Source organism: Talpa europaea, assembly GCF_964194135.1.
Source record: "Talpa europaea genome assembly, chromosome: 9".
Classification (NCBI taxonomy): Eukaryota; Metazoa; Chordata; class Mammalia; order Eulipotyphla; family Talpidae; genus Talpa; species Talpa europaea.
The window spans coordinates 4841649-4858634 of record NC_140076.1 but is presented as its reverse complement, the minus strand read 5'-3'; the positions used below and the strand labels follow the sequence as shown (position 1 = coordinate 4858634).

General features: G+C 55.9%; 1 protein-coding gene across 2 annotated transcripts; it reads right to left on the bottom strand.

Annotated features, from left to right (window-relative positions):
• Window positions 1–1468: 1468 nt before the first annotated feature.
• PGD (phosphogluconate dehydrogenase) lies at window positions 1469–14128 on the bottom strand (the record flags this gene model as incomplete). 2 transcript variants are annotated; one of them, XM_084241846.1, is made up of 12 exons in its annotated part: window positions 1469–2010; window positions 2098–2220; window positions 2379–2478; window positions 2716–2849; window positions 3045–3175; window positions 5092–5281; window positions 6787–6921; window positions 8911–8980; window positions 10620–10738; window positions 11343–11408; window positions 13310–13489; window positions 14060–14104. In XM_084241846.1, the coding sequence occupies 12 exons, from the start codon at window positions 14102–14104 to the stop codon at window positions 1891–1893; spliced, it is 1413 nt and encodes a 470-aa protein (XP_084097972.1). In that variant the 3' UTR covers window positions 1469–1890. The 2 variants fall into 2 exon arrangements, with proteins under 2 accessions (XP_084097972.1, XP_084097973.1); XM_084241847.1 differs by lacking the exon at window positions 11343–11408 and having other exon boundaries at window positions 14060–14128.
• Between the last annotated feature and the right edge of the window lie 2858 nt (window positions 14129–16986).

Here is a 16986-nt window from a genome sequence, read left to right as displayed (position 1 = left end):
ATACGCAGCATCGCGGGGGATAAAATTCAAGAGGCCTAAAGGACACGCAGCGGAACAGTCTCCCTGTGAGGACATGGGCAGGAGCAGCCTCCATACGTCACTGCGTGACCCCGCAAAGCTTCACCTGTCACCTCACTGTCATGGGGCCCAAGGAGGCACACGCTAACTCCGTCATGCAGATGAAGTGGGAACACGGAAGGGGGGTGCGTCTATAACTCGCCCAAGTGGACATGGCCAGGCGTGGCGGCCCTGCTGGTCTCACTCCCAGGCAGCCGGCTGCGCGCTCACGGGGGCGCTGCCCACAGCCCTGCGGGGTGGGAATCTGCCTCTTCGAGATGCCTGTGGGGGTTGTGGCTCCCTGGCTCCTCAGTCCCTGGGAGCTGGCAAGGCCCCCCCACCCCCCTGCCACAGGGCTGAGAAGTAATCTTGGCGTCTGAGCCTCTGCAGAAACACCGCTGGAAACACTGGGCCAGGCCCAGCCTGAAGGGACCAGAACGAGAGCAGCAACTGCCCCCAACGTCCTGCAGCAGGCGGGTGCCTTGTGCCCATTTTACACATGAGAAAACCGAGGCACCGATACTCCATCACTTGCCCAGGCACAAGCTAGTAAGCAGGGGCTGGGACTGGGGGCCAACGGCCTCCAATCACGACTTCCTAAATGGCGAATGGAGGCCCGAGGGGAGCCCCCCGCATGCGCAGCTTTTCTCCCCCCTCTCTGCATCCCGGGGCTTCTCCTTGAAGGCTCCCACCGGCTGCTGCAGAGCAAGTGGTCAGCAGGACACCCTTTGAGAAAAACGGCATTTACTAGTTCGCAGCCCTTAAAAAAGAATCCCAGGCCCCGAGCAATGACCTGGGTGGGCAGGGGAGGGGGCGCCTGGGTTCGGGGGCAGGAGGAGCTAAGGCTGAGCTTCAGAAGTTGATCATTCCCCAGATTGTCTCCCAAGTCCTGGGATCTTGGGAGTGAGGTCAGATTATAGATCCCAGCTGTTAAAACAAGGAAGCTATTTGCTTTTCTAAGGCTCTCTTAGGATTTCCTAAAGCATTCCAGAGAAATCTTCCCGGAGCTAAGGCTGCAATAAAACAATTACCTTGGCCCTGGGCCATGCACCAGTTAAGTCCACAGCTGGGTTTTGCTAGGGTGAAGTGGAAAGGCCTGATTACGCTAAATCCCCCACAGCGAACCCAGAGGCCTGACTCAGGGACAGGGAAGGCGCCCCGCCTGTCATCTGAATGAGCGCCCGGGTGTTTATGATGGTGCGGCAAGAACCTCAGAAGGAATCCCCAGGCTCAGCGCCCAGCCCAAGGCCTCACAGCCAACAGCCCCTGCCCCTGCGCGCCGCCTCGCCCTTCCTGCAGCTTCGGCATCAGCCGAGATTGGGTTGCGTGTATTGTTGGTCTCTACATGTGTACACTTTATACGTGCATCTACACAGAAAGAAAACAGACATATACACTTCATATAAAAGCGTATCTATGAAAGAACACAAAGAGGGAAGGGAAGAAGACCGGAGGAAAGAAACTGATTCTACTCCAAGGACACGGGGGCGGCCCTTTCTGCCGCGGGCTCGGGCTCAGCGTGGCTGCGGCGCGGCGTCTGCGGGCCCAGGGAGAGGAGGGCAGGGCGCTGGGCTTCCACCAAGGAGAGCACGGGGGAATTCAGCAGGCGGACGCGGAGGCTCCAGCTCCAGGGCCGCGCGCCCTCCTGCCTGTGCCCGTCAGCCCAGCCCCAGCGCGGGGCCCACGGCTCTCAGAACCACTTCACAGAGAACTTGGGCTGGCGTTTTCAGGAGTCTCTCACGACACTTTATTCGAAAAGATCTGAGCAGAAAGCAGGGCCGGGGGCCGTGTGGGCAGTGCTGCGTGGCGGAGGGGCCCGTCGCGCCCGGGGTCTTAGGCGTTGTATGAAGAGGACGAGACGCTGCCGCCGTGGCCCGTCCAGTTAGTGTGGACAAACTGTCCTGGTTTGGTTAAGAGTTCATAGGTGTGTGCCCCGAAGTAATCCCGCTGGGCCTGGAAAGCAAGAAGCCGGGTGAGGCGACTGGGCGGGCACGGACCCTTGAGCCCTGGGGTCATGCCCGCATTGACTCCACGGCTCACCTGGATCAGGTTGGCAGGCAGCATGTCGTGTCTGTACCCGTCGTAGAAGGAGAGGGCTGTGGTGAAGCAGGGCATGGGGATGCCTGCCTGTACCCCGGTGCTAACTGCCCGCCGCCAGGATTCCTGCGCAGGAGAAACAGCCGAAGATGGGCCACTGGGCCACGGGACCGTCACCAGCCCCATTCCCAGGCACAGTGGCTCACAGCCGTCCCGGCCAGTAGAGGGGAGCCAGGTGCCCCGCCGCAGCAGAACCCTGAGGCAGAGTCCCGGCGGCCACGTACCTGGCAGTTTTCCACAGCCGACTTGAAGAAGTCATCCAGGAGCAGATTCTGAAGTCCGGGGTTTCGATCAAACGCATCTTTTATCTTCCCTAGGAACACACTGAAACAGGGCGATGACATCAGTGACGCTTAGGAACAAAGTTACAGCCTCGCCCCTGAATAAGCCCTCGCAGGGTCAGTGCAACCAGGAGTCAGCGCCCGGGAGCAAGGCCAGCGAGAGGAGGGGCACCTGCCTCGGCCAGGGTGCTAGCGAGGCCAAGTCCTCGGTCCGGGCTTGCCCACCAAGGGCCTAGGCCATCAAGTCCACACGGAGCAGCTGGTGTCCCCCGTCACCTACCTTCTGATGATGCAGCCCCCCCTCCACATCAGGGCGATGCCACCGTAGTTGAGGGTCCAGCCAAATTCGCTGGCTGCCTGTCTCAGCAGCATGAAGCCTTGCGCGTACGAGATGATCTTGGAAGCGTAGAGGGCCTGCAGGACACAGCGCGGCCTCTCAGAGGGTGGGTGGCAGGGGCACCAGCCCTCGTCTGGCAGCCTTGTCCCTACCCCCAGGGTGGCCCCCAGAAAGGACAGGCTGTGGGGGAGCTGGACGTGACCCTGGGCCTCAGCGTGCTATCCCGCCCTGCCTGGCCCCCACTGCCCGCTACCAGGCCCTGGCCAGCCCACCTTCCGAATGTCCTCCAGGAAGGATTTCTTATCACCCTGGAACTGGATCTTCTGAGGGCCCTTCAGCTTTTTGCTGGCTTGAACCCTCTCGTCCTTCAGAGCTGACAAGCATCGAGCAAAGACCGCTTCTCCTGCGGGGGGGCGGAGAGGGAGCATGTCACCAGAGCACACACATAAAGGGACCCCAGAGCCAGAGGGCCCTGGATTTCTGGGATCAGAATGCCTCCTCCCAAACTCCCAAAACTTCACCTGGATCAGGAAGAACTCTCATAAAAAGTTCTCAATGGGGCCTCCCTGGGGGCACTGGGGTAAAGACAGAGCTATCAAGCTATCCCCAGCCACTGCAGCACGAGTTCATTCCCCGGCCAGGGAGCAACCCACATGGTGCAGCAGACCTCTCCTGTCTCGCTGCTGCTCCCCTCAGCAGTGGATTTCAGTAGCTCTGCCTGTTCTGCTCCCCACTCCGTCTCTGGTGAATCTTCTCACCCCCACACCTCTGGTCTGCACCCCAGCTCTTGTATGCATAAATAGATCTTTAAAAAGAATAAGTTCTCAATGATTGATTTCTTAACTAAAACGCCAAGCCAAACTTGCAACACAAATACAGGTGTTGAAGCTCAAAGAAGAAGATGAAATCCAAAGGGGAGCTTTGAGGGAAATCAAAGAGGTGGGGGTCTGTGAGTGGAGCTTCCCTCTCAGCGGAGAGGACTTCAGGCTGTCTCTCTCTTGAAGCACTGACTACCCACCCGTTCGAAACGACTGGTCAGTGGGGAGTCACTCGGCCTCCCTCTGTAGGAAACAGGCTTTTCTAATTCTTAGTTTACAGATTTCCATGGCCCCAGGATCAGTGTTAAAGTGTCCTGATTTTATTTCATTTGCACAGAAAGCCTTTTAATGTCCTACTTTAGCATTAAGGCATAAGTATTTAGTAACTTCAGAAGTTTCCCTTATAAAAGATGACTTGCTCCGCGGACAAGGCGTGTGACTAGAGGGGGTGCTCTAACCAGTCTCCCCAGAATGCAGTAACATTTCTGGGCACTAACAGAAGACTTGGCTTTTGAGACTGCGCAGCCCCCAAGCCTGGGACCATCACCCAAACTGGGAATGCAGCAGGAGCCTGCCTGCGCCCCCTTGGCTAGCCAGCGCCCAGCCGGCCAGTCACATCACCGTGACTCTGCACTTGCGGGCGGAAGCTGAGCTGGCTGCGCAAGGAGGCGGGTGTGGCGAAACCCTGGGTGTCACCTCGGGCTTAGCTGGAAGTCGGACTTGCTTCCTCATTAGTGCAAGCAACCTGGCACCCAGCCAGGGAGGAGCCTCCCAACGCCAGGGAGAAAGGTTATGTCGTCTCTAAGTGTGGGATTCTGAGACCATGAGCCCTTCAGCTGGGGCCAGTGGTGACTAAACTGCTCCCTGGAGTCCCAGGGGCCACTCAGATCAGCTACACAGCTGCCAACTTCCTTCTATCTGGGCCTGCACTGAGCAAACGACTTCCCTGTGATCCTCCAGGGCTCTCGACCACACGGTTCTCTGTAAACAGCAGCACGCAATGAATCAGGAAATCTCAGGAGGGAGGAGACCAGGGAAGAGAGGGCCACCTGTGCCTGGAGGAGCGGACAGGAAGCTTCCGGCTTCTACAGGGGCCCAGTCTCCAGGAGCAGAGAGGAGTGTTCCTGTAACACGCCAGGCAACTTTCTTCCTTTTCCTTTTTGATTTCTGTCAGAAGTGTATCCATTTTATACTTCAAGACCCAACTCGTGGCTTTGCTAGTGCTCCTTTTAAATGTTTTTTAAGTTTTTCTACTTCTGTGCTTATTACTTCACTCTGTGTCATTTGATGCTGAGGTGTCAGAAGAGCTCTGAGGGGTGTCAGCCCTTCTACACTCAAAGCGGGTTCACGCACGAACCCTCTGGTCCCGCAGAGAGCAGACCAGCATGGGAAACCGGCTCTCCGAAAGAGTGGGGTCTTAGCTGCCAGCCTGGGCCAGTGTTGCAGAGGACCCTGCGATTAAAGTTGCAAGACGAGGGGGCTCGTGAGGAGAGAACATTACCGATGAGGGTGACGGGAACCCCGTACTCCAGGGCCGAGATGGCCGTCCACTTCCCGGTGCCCTTCTGCCCCGCGCTGTCCCGGATCTTGGGCAGCAAGTGTGTGCCGTCGCTGTCTCGGAACTTGAGGATGTTGGCGGTGATTTCGATCAGGAAAGAGTCTAGCTCTGTCTTGTTCCACTCCTCAAATGCCTGCGTGTGAGAAGGACCGGAGGGAAACCAGGATTAGACCGGAGGGCACGCTCATTGGTTCTTTCGGGGGAAATAGGAACCGGCGCTGCCACTTAGGGCTGAGGGGCTTTCCTCTGGCCCTGGCATCTGCTCCCACCAGCTGAGCTCTAAACTAACCACAAGTCAGCTGTGTTCAAATCCTGGCTGTGCCAGGTCCCTGCTACCAGAACCGAGCTGTCCTCGGAGTAGCGAGCCCTTCACCTGCCTCTTTGGGCGCTGCCACCCCCAGGCCTGCTCCGATCACCCCTCAGTGAAGGCCTGCCCCAGCCTGCTTTCTTCACAAGAGTCCTCACTTGTCAGCCACAGACTGCATCTAACTGTTACTTCCTCCAGCTCCAAGGAACCTGGTTCTCTTCCCGGCCTCCATCCCTGGCAGTACAACTCTGGGGCTGGGAGAACTGTGGCCACGTGCGTGTGGGGTGAACACCCCCACTACCACGGGCACCAACGACCAGGAACACAGAAGAAAAGGATCTTTCCTATGGAAACTACATTACATTGCTTTGGAAAATTAAGGGCAAATCAGTGAAACAAAGCCAGTGGGAATGACACACATTTTTAAATAAGAAAATTGAAAACTGAAAAATCTGAAGGATTCTACGCAGTTGAAGCTTTAGGGTAAGAGTCTTTAAATCATGTTCCACCTGAGGGCCTCCCTGGTAGCACAAGGGGTTAAGACGCAACCTATGAAGCTATCCATAGCCACTGCTGCACGAGTTTGATCCCCGGCCAGGGAGCTACCCACATGGCGCAGCAGACCTCTCCTGTCTCTGCACTGCTCCCCTCAGCAGTGTACTTCAGTCAGTCTGCCTGTTCTGTTCCCCACTTTGTCCCTGATGAAAACTCTCACCTCCCACACCTCTGGCCTGTACCCCAGTTCTTGTATGCATAAATAAATAAATATCTTCAAAAAATAAATGAATCATGTTCCACCTGAAATGACCAGAACTACAGATTCCAGATGACCAGAATGCTAACCAGAGAGCCACACTTGAATCAGCACTGGCTGCACGTGACATGTTTGTGAGTGAGTGTCCTCCTAGAGTTGCAATTAAAATGAATGTTTACCTGTTGATGTGGAAGTGTTTAGGGGGCAGAGTGCTGATGCCTGCAGTGGACGCTGCAATGTGTAAAAAAATAAAAATGCCACATGGACAGACAGATGGATATTCGCTAAAGCAAGGGCAGTGAAATGCTAAGCAGAATCCAGGAAGTGAGCAGGTGGGTGTTCACTGTCAAATTCCTTCCACGCTGTATGTTAAACACTTTGACAGTAAACGGCCCCTGGCTAACTCGGGTCCCGGATGTCTGGCAGAGTGGCCACCATTGGAGTTTACAGCCCTAATACTGCAGGCTTCCCTGAAATTAAGGCGAGTCCACTAGGCTGCTGAGTGACCCAGGGAAGAGGAATGAGGAAAAGGAAGGGCTCCCGGCCTCCTGCCAGCAGTGAGGCAGTGCCGGCTCACCTGCGCCATCTCGCTGTGCTCCATGCCCAGCACGTCCTTCATCAGGTGGTAGGCCTCGCAGATGAGCTGCATGTCGCCGTACTCGATCCCATTGTGCACCATCTTCACGAAGTGCCCCGCTCCCTCCTCGCCCACCTGCAGAGCCACACACGCCAGGAGGCCTTCAGAGAGGCAGAGATAGCCAGGGAGGCCCACAGCTAATTCCCTCCTCACCAAAAAATAGCTAATGGGGAATAGTTAGAGTATCTTAAAAACCACAGTGTAACAATGTAACACAAGTTCCAGCCTGATCCAGTATCATTTAAAATGGATTCCAAAATCACTCCCCTGGAGTTTTCAGATCCCCACATTCACCTGAGTCCTATGGCCCCCAGTTTCCATTCTTTCTCACTGTTATCAAAAGCAGCTTCCCTCCCCCGACTCACCCCCAAGGAAGAGAAGTTTTCTTTTTCCCAGTTACTCTAGCAACATGCTTTGCTGCCCAATTAAAGCCACTTGTGCTTCTGAAAAGTACAAATGCACTGTAGCTGCGTGACACTTCTGAAGCTGAAACGGCTCAGACCCTGGGTCTGGTCCTGACCCCGTAAGCCCAGAGGTGTGTGCCTGTTGGTGTCCCCAGTTGAAGGGACTCTGACAACAGAGCCGGCAGACGTACACGCTCAGAAAGCAGTTTATGGACGTACGTGGGGAAGCTAATGCTGGGCTTCAGTGATAACAAGTGTAGTCTGAGCTACGCGTCCCTGCCCTATAGACAACCTCCTTGGGCGTCAAAATGAGCTGAAAATGGTTTTGGGCAAGGAGTCAGAACAGGGGGTGACAGGGGCCATCTCCCTGATGACCTGGTAGCCTCTCTCCGGGTGGTCACCCTGAGATGAGTTCTGACCTTGACACCAGAGGTTTCCTGGCCTACGCAGTCACTGCCAACTTACCCCCCTACCTTCTGATTTTGACACTTTCTTGGGCCATGAAGTAACAGGGCCCACAACTTCTTACTTCACCCCGTCCTTCCTGTAACTTCAACAGTGACCCGGGAGTGCCTGCTCTCACTATCTACTCAATAACCTGAGCCGAGGCCCTGGGGGAATCCACGCCAACTCCATCAAGACACACAAGAGCAAGGACTCCGCGGCTCTGCCCTAAGTGCATCTGAAAGAAGTCACTGCCGCTGCTCCCAGAGCATCTCCGGCCAGGAATGGCAGGCCCTCCCGGCCCCGCACAGATGAGCGAATAACTCCACCTCCGAGACCGCGGCAGTAGCCCTCTGCCTGGGGCAGATGCGATGGGCCCAAGAAGGTGCTGGTCAAAACGGGAAGGGCCATTTTAGTTGCTGCAGCTCATGTCCCCAGAGGGAGGGCTCCCCCTAACCTCACCTGCCTCAGTCTCAGTCTCATCTCTACCCCTTGTCTCTTATGAAAGTTATACGATAAAAACAGCAGATGAAGTACTCTTATAAAATTAAAGGGGAGTAGGAGCTAAAGAGCTCGTGGAGACCATCCAGACCCACCCCCCTATGAAGAGTGACTGGTCTAACGTCACAGGGTCTCCCCAGCCTGCTGTGCTGTCCATGTAAGGGCCGAGGCTGCAGTGAGTGAGAAAACTTATCTGTAACAGCACAAAATACAGGAAAGGGATACATCTGTGACTCAGCCCCGGCCTCCGTCACGGTCGGTGGGAGTGAAAGGCCGCCATATTCCTGCTCGGCACCAAAGGCCGACATCCCAAGCTGCAGGGCAGGAGAGTCCCACGCCCACGGCCAAGACATCGACAGAGCAACAGCCAGGCAGCCCCCTTCCGCACTTCAGTTCAGACATTCTCTCTTTGGCCATCAGGAGCATGGCTAAAAGAAATCTAACTTTCCCTCTCCCTTCCTGCTCGTTGTTAAGGAATCTGTCTCAGCTGAACTCAGGAGCGCTACTTTAACCGCGAATCAAGGCTATGGACACTCAGTTCAGCTGCCAGGACAGGACAGCGGGTGTGTATTTTAGGCACCAGCTGTGCTATCCACTGAGAGGTCAAGAAGCTTATGTCACAAAGCAAACAGCCAGGAAACGGGTGGTCCTAGCTCCCTGCATTCGGTCTCTGTTCACGCGGCCAGCTGGCTCCCAAAAGCAGCCCAGAACTTGCCCAGTCACAGCAGGGTTCTCCAGTTCCTACTTTTGCAGCGATGCCTTGAAAGATGTTCTTGATGTGGGGCCTGTGGGAAGCAACCGTGGAGTTTAGCTGCTAAAGGAAAGGGGCTGAACTCTCGATTAAAAACTCAATGGCCCCACCCCAATTTTTTCCCTTTCTAGTGATAGCAAGAAGTGCTCAAGATGAAGTGGTGAACATGCCAAGCCCCCAAAATAAACTGCAGCCCCCACTGACTGACCAGCTGCCCCTCCAGCCTGCTGGGCCCCAAAGCAGAGGCAGCGTGAGCAGACAGACACAAAGGCCGAGCAGATGTGTCATCAAAGCCATAAAAACATCTACTGCACTCTCCCTGAAGCTGTGATCCCAAACAATGTGGAAGTTGGGGTGCACACCCCAGGGGTTAGTCTGGGTGAGTGTGATGATGAGGCGAGCAGGTGGGCAGACCAGGGGCATTTCTAAGCGCTATGTTCCCTCTCATCGTGAGAAAAAGCTTCTGCTCTTTGTCACGGCCCCCCCTAGGACAGGGAAACTCTTGAGCCTTTTCCCGACGTCCTCCCACTGCTGACTGATCAAACCTTCTTCACGAAGTTTTTGGTAAGGACACAAAATCTGACAGGGTTGCAAAGCTAATGTCCAGGATGAGGGTGAAACAGCGTCACCTCAGGCTTTTGAACCTCATGCAGATTTTGCTGACTGCTTCAGGCAAAAGTGCATTTCTTCTTGGGCCAGGTCAGTGTGGGAAGAAGTGAATTCATGAACAACCAGAGCAGCTGTGTGTCAAATGTTTCAGCCCACTCAAGATAAGTATTGTTAAGCTTTGGAGAAGCAGGAAGGCTGCTACTTCGAGTTTTAACACACGGAGAACCCCAGGCACATTCATCAAGGAGGAAATTTAGAGAATAGTCTTCCCCAGAGAGCCCTTTGTCTGTGGGAATTAGACTCGGTCACTCCTTACTGTAATACCTAATATAATTCTAGAATAGTTGGAAATCAAAGTCATTCAGAAAAGAATGTTACCTTTCCATGTCTCCCTCAAAAGGATTCTTTCTTTTCTATTTCTTTCTCTTCCGCTCCATCTCTCTATCTGGCTCTTTCTCTGCAGTCTCAGCGCGGAGTCCCCCTCAGTCTAAGCTGTGTATAATCAATTACTTGCATCTTTTCATGTTGATTCTGTACCGCCCACCGCCCGCCTCACATACCCTTCTCACATCACCAAAGCACCCCCCGCCCCAACCCTGTGGTAGCCTCCTCTAGGAGAGAGCACGGGGAACATATCATATAAAATCAGTTTTTTAACGAGTCAAATAAAAATTCTTCACCTCTTTCTCAGGGACAAAACAGGCCCAGTCAGAGTTGTTCATTACTCACAATTATCACATAAATAGCAATTTTTAGAGGCAGGCCTTAACCCAAAGTCCAGACAGTGCAAGGACATTATCTGAACTGCTTCTTTAAAGTCCTGACCTGACCGCTAAGCCTATTTAGAGACGCTGCTGTCAGTCTCAGAGAGAATCACAGACGAGAAACAGCAATAGAGCAGTAAGCACGGTATCATGTCAAAGTAGAAAAACACAGATAACAGAAACCCCTCCAACCTCCCCTGTCTCCAATATTCAGGCCCCACAGAGAGGGGGGCAGAGCTGCTCATGGCTCCCTCATTCCCTCAAAGTTCAGGCTCCCCATTCCAAAACGGGGGTACTCACCAAGCTTCTTTGTTCCCTCCTGGCATGAGTGATGGGCCATAGCGGGCCCCATCCTCTCCACCACTAACGCCGCTCCCCACAAACAAGATCCCCTTGGCCTTGAGGTCTCGACACCGTCTCTACGTGAGAACAAATGAATCCATTACGAAGTGACTCCCGGTCAACAAGAGGAGGCATAAGACCAAGGACCCAGGAACAAACTGATCGTTCCAGGAATTTAATCCCCTCACATCTGGGGAGTCAAAAAATGTCATGGGTGTGCATGCTAACTGCCCCGCCCCTAGAGGGATAAACAAAGCCAACCACATGTTCTCATTTTACCAGGAGAGACCGCGAGCAAGAGGACTCAGCTAAGAGCAGGTTTAGGTCGAGAAGGACTCCCTGGCACTCAGGGACCCCTCCCAGTACGAGGCTGGCAAAGAGCTGGCCCTCGCCCATGACCATGGTGACCACCGTGGACTGGCGGCAGAGGAAGGAAGGTAAGGCACAGACTCCCTGCCCGCTGGACCTAAGCAGTTGCCATTCTGTTGTTACGCGTGACTGATGAGACCCTCGTCCATCACGTCCGTCTCGGCAGAAGCAAAGTTGGGAACCCCTGCATCAGTACCAACCCAAAGAGTCAGCACCGCACAAGGGCAGTCCACTCTGGTCATATGTGTACGATGACACTTTTGTCTAGAAGGTCGTCAGAACCTGGGATAATCTGGGCTACAGAATACTTACTATGGTGTCCCTGTATTCAGAATTGCCCCCATCGATGATGATGTCACCGGTGTCCAACAATGGCACCTGTAACCAGACGCGGACATTAAGGGCGAATACAGAAATGGAAGAAGCAGAATGTGCCAATACAAACAAGAATTTATCCCAAGTAAACCCAGTCTAAAGGCAGAGATAATTTCTCTGAGAGCTGGACCTTATTTAAAAGCTTAGCATCAAAATTCTCCACAACTGAGATAATTCTCTTTAACTACTTCAAGATTTTACAACAAACAAAACCTAGTTGGAAAGTTTTTTATTTGCAGTGTGTGCCACCTGTCTGGTTTATATGCCCCAGCACTGAGAATAGGACTGGCCCTAGAAGATGAATTACATCCTGTGAAATCTGGCCTAGGACAGAGATGGGGCCTGTAAATACACATCAAACAGTCTAGTGTGAAAATGAACAACTTGATCGCCACTGTCTGGAGATGGCAGGGGGAGACTGGGTCTTGAACAAGAGTATCTTCCTGTGGGCTGCCACCAAGGCTGGCTTTACTGTTCATTATTCACCACCACTCCCCCCACGAGGCTCTAGTTAACATTACTTAATATTTTCCTACGTTAAAGAACAATCTGCTATTTTTCCAGACCATTCAGTCTATAGCTGATCACGGGCAGCTTGGCATCTTGCTATATAAAAAGCTTAGTATGTTCTTTCTTCATCGCAATGTTCTTCCTTTCTAGGTCATTTTTGAAAGAAATGGAAGCACACTGGGTACAAGTTCCTCTCACATAGAAACAATCCCAACACTACTCCTTTAGAAAAGGAATGTTAGTCCCTTTTGTTTATCGTCACAAAACCTTCAAACAAGTCTTCCAAATGGGTAATATCTTGTTTTTTTCAGAGCTAATACTATAGATTGTGTTTTGGGGTATCTAAATAAATTATTTCTATTTCTATGAAGGGACCCCCTTCATCCAGATGTATTTTTTTCTTTCCTTTTTTTCAGTGGAAAGCACCCTGAGGCCACAGGGCACCAACCAAAGAGCTGCTGGGCACAGCCCCTGGATACAAGGGCAGTTGGTTGTCCCCGTCCACTGGCTGCTCCTGACCCCAGTCAGCCCACTGGGGAGCATCCTTTGGTGAGAACAAGCCAGGGTCTGTGAGGAGACAGACTGGCGATGAGACTACAACAGGAAGGGACCCACGAGCTCCTGACCCGCGTGGTGGTGGAACCCCTAAATGAGGGTTCTGGATCAGTGTGTGAAAGAACCAGAATTAGCTCCTACTCGGAGCACGACCTTTCCTCCCTGCCCCGCACCCAGTTGACTCTCAGGGTGAACTGCAACTGAGGTCTGCTTCTCAGAGGACCTTGGGGGAACTCAGCACCGCTCACCCACCCGCCCAGCAAGGCCCTCACAAGCCCATATGCACTTTTTTCCCTTCCAAAATAGATATACATGTTAAAGCCAACAAACTGTTCAGTACAAAAAAAAAGTACCCAGTTTGTAGTTCCTAGGAACCCCTTAGGGGGCCTCTTGTCATTTACACTGAGTTATACTAATTTCAAATTGTTGCTTTCTAGGAATACTAAGAGAGATCCACTTCTAAATTTGGATACCGAGGTGCATTAATAAATATCACTAAACATTCAAAATACACAATCAAAACTATAGATTTCTAAACAAAGAGTCTACAACGATCACTGTTTCTGTTCCTGTTAATGAATTCTTACTGATACGTCTCCTTCTGTCCTCAAACTATTATATGCACGAGGAGTTTTACCACCTGAGGATATGTTGTTATTTAATTAGTGCCAATCAAGCTAACCAACACGGAGACATTTAAGTAATTTAGTCAGAACTGAGTCGTTTCCACATCTAGAAACCAAAGGGGAAAAAGTATTCTTAAGTGAAACAGCTAAAAGAAGGAAGAAGAAGAAAAGTTCTGTCACGCCGCGAACAGCTGGGAGCAGAGCCGGCCTCACCAATTTTTCAATGAAATCATCCACGGCTTGGCCAGCCTTCACGAGAAGAATGACCCGCCGGGGCCTCTTCAGCTTGGAGACCATCTCCTCCAGGGAGTGCGCGCCAACCACCTTGGTTCCCTTGGCCTCGTTGGCCAAGAAATCATCAACTTTGGAGACCGTCCTGTTGAAGGCACAGACCTAGAAGGACAAAGGCCCGATGAGGAGACCTAGGACTCGGGAGACTCTGCAACGGTGGACAAAGTGACAATGAAATTTCGATGCAGTTCAAGGCTTGGGGCATTTTCCCCTCACAGAGCGCGGGCGGATCCCTGCAAACTTCACTGGAGGCGGAGGCCGTGGCGAGGACGGCCAGGGGGCCAGGCCCACCGCCCAGGCACAGCAAGGTGCAGCCGGTCACTAGCTGGTGAGGCCTCCAGCCCCGCCCGGGGGCAGCTGCTCCGGAGAGTCTGTCCGTGGCGATGTGGCATCGAGGCGCCTGAGCTGTCTCGAGTCCAAGCTTACAGGCAGCCCAGTCAGCGCCGAGCCCCCGCAGCGCCTCTCCCGCACGCCGCGGGCTGTTCTCTCGGGCCGAGGACGGAGGGTCCCGCGCGACGCCCCGAGCCCGCCGCCCCCCGCCCCCCGCCCAGGGGTGCAGCGCCCAGGGGTGCAGCGGCCGCGGGTGGGGCGCGCCGGGCCGCCCCCCCGCCCCGGGCCGGCCCGGACCCGCGCGGCCCCCCCCCCCCGCGCCGGCGCGGGGCCGGGACTCACCACGAAGCCGTGGTCGTCCATGTTGAGGACGAGGTTCTGGCCCATGACGGCCAGGCCGATGAGCGCGATGTCGGCTCTGGGGGGGGGGGGGAGGGGCGTCAGGCGCGGCGCCCCCGCCCGCCCGGGTTCCCGCCTCTGCTCGGGAGGGGACCCCCCCCCCGCCCGGCCCTGGGGCTCCCGCGGCGGCTCCGGAGCCTCCCCCGCCGCCCCCGCCCCCGCCCCGGCCCCGGCCCCGGCGGAGGCGGCCCCGCGCCCGCCCTCGAGGGGTCCCGGGAGAGGCCGCGACGACCCCGCGGGCGCCCGGCTGGGTCCCGGGGGGGGCAGCGCCGCCTCGCCAGCGCCGGGCTGAGGGGCGGGCGGCGGGGGCGCCGAGGCCGGGGGGCCGGAGCCCGCGCCCCGCGGCGCCACTCACTGGGCCATGGCGGCGGCGGCGGCGGCGGCGAGCGGGTGCGGAGCGCGGCGGGCGGCCCGGAGAGTCGGCTGGGGCCGGCGCCTGAGGCGCGGCCGCGGCTTTCCGGAGCCAGCCAATCGGAGGGAGGGGGCGGGGCCTGCGCGCCACGCCATTGGCCCGCCCCAGCGCCTGTTAGACCACCTGAGGCAGCCGGGCCCGCCCACCCCGGGGACGGCGCCGGGGAGCGCCGAGCGCGTCGATGGCCTCGTCCCCGCGGGCGGGGCGCCGCGCCCGAGGACCGGGCTGGGCGGGGGGCGCGGGTGGACGGGGGGGGGGGGGCGGGCAGGCGAGGGGGGCGGGCGGACGAGGAATGGGGGCGGGGAGGACGGCGCGCGGCGCCGGGGTGGGCGGGGGCCGCAGCATCCCACGCGGCCGGCGGGGCTGGGGCGCGGGGGGCGCCGGGGAGGGCGCGGGGCTGGGGCGCGGGGGGCGCCGGGGAGGGCGCGGGGCGGGCGGGGCTCGCCCGCGTCGCAGGGCCGTGCGCCTCGCGGGTGGGCCCGCCGGGCCACGGCAGGGTGGGCTCGGGTGCCGCCGCAGGCCCGGGGGGCGCCCGGCCGCCTGTGCCGGGGGGGGGGGTCCCCGGGCGGGCCCGCGGGGGGCGGCGCAGGCCCTCGCCGTCCGGGGCCCGGGGTGCCGCTCCCGCCCGCGCCGGTGGCCGCGGGGAGGCCGGGGCCTTCTCTTGCGCAGCCCAGGCCCTTGTCATGCTGGTTTTGACAGACGCGCTTCTAGTGACTTTCCTGTTCGCAAATGCCGGGTCCGGGGCGTGCACCGGCTGGAAGCTGCGCGTTCCCCGCGGTGAGGCGTTTCTGGATGCACAATGGACTGTGATTTCATCGCCCTGTGTGTCAGTGTTTATCCTGTGTGAGGCTTTCCAGAAGCAGCCTTTCTTTCAACTTGCTCGTTTTCTTTGACTCCCCTTTTTGCCTGTTTTGTACCAGCCAGACCTTTCACACCTAGAGATACACCTGGATGGTGGCCCTGGCCGGTGCTGACTCACTGCACAGAGGTCAAGGTGGGGGTGGGGTTTCAAAGGTCCTGAGGGGAAGAGAGGTCCCTCCCTCCCCGCACCCTGCTTTCCTCCACCCCTTCCTTTCACTGGGTGCAGAGATGCTTCGCTGGAAGTGTTGTAGAGCAACCCCGATACAAAACGGGGTGCCTGACTGTGGGTCCTCACCTGCAAGCAAGCCCAGCGTGCACTTTACAGCCACAGGCCAGGTGCCTGGCTGCCCTCAGCCCTTCCCTGTGCAGGGAAAGTGTGAAGGGGGAAACGGTGAACTGAGACCCCGGCCAACCAGAGCCCTACAAGTGCTGCAGGGTCCTGGGAAGCTTCATCCCTGCTCTGCCCAACAGCTGACTGCCCACTGAATGAAGCGGGTGGGCAGGGCGCTCAGAGCTCTGCCAACCAAGTGTCCCCAAACTTGGGTGTGCAAGGAAGCGTGTTCAGTGTGTGCTCTGACGCCACAGGTCCAGAGAGGCAGGACCCCAGGCAGTTCGGATTGCAGGTGCTAGACTCCTTCGTGGCCGTGATGGTCCTCAGAGGGGATGACCACTTTTTGAAACAGTTCTCAAGGGGTGACCTGGGGCCCCGGGAGGTCCCAGTACCAGGAAGAAATTTGCCTCATTCTGCCCCAGTATGAGGTGGCCTTTTCCAGATGTAAGATGGTGCGATCTGGCAGTCATGAACTAGAAAGGCAGGCTGAGAGGCCTGCTCTCAGGGGCTGGGGGGAGCCAGACCTCAGAGATTTGCAAAGCTGTCACACAGTATCACTCATCTCAGGGGAGTTTCATTCTGGGAAAGTTGAGTGTCTCGATTTCAGATTTTAAACTGGCAAATACTGATGTAACTGACATGCACAAGAACTCTGGGTCATGGGTGATTCAGGAGAGCTGTAAAGGTGTTCTGAGACCAACATGTTGAGGGCCAGTTCCAGCCCAACTCAGAGAGGAGGCCCCGGGGCTGGTAGCACCGTGCAGGGCCCCAAGAGCCGCCTCTGCGGTGGCCGATTAGCTGCCCTCCAAGGTCCCTCAGCACTACCCAGGCCCAGCGACCCCGCAGGGCACATGCCCATTGTGGTCAAGCTCTGCCCAGCCCAGGAGACCCCTGTGCTCCCTGTGTCTATAGTTTCATCTTTGCTAGAAATGTCACATAAATGGAATATGTAATTTTTTGTGTGTGGTTTCTTTCATTTGTAAAGTTTTGAAGCTTATCCACGTTTTGTGGTCACTAAGTGGTTGCTGATGGTATTCCAGGGTGCGTGCTCTCTTTATCCACTTCTCTGTTGATGGACACATGGATGGTTTCTAAGTTGGGCAATAAAGGATAATGTTTGGAACATTCATGTACAAATCACAGGTCTTCATCTCTCTTGGCAGATACTTGGGGAGTGAAACTGATGGGTCCTATGTTAGGTGTACTTCTAAGAAATGCTCAACTATTTCCAAAGTGGAGATTCCATTTTACCTCTGCATCCTCGCT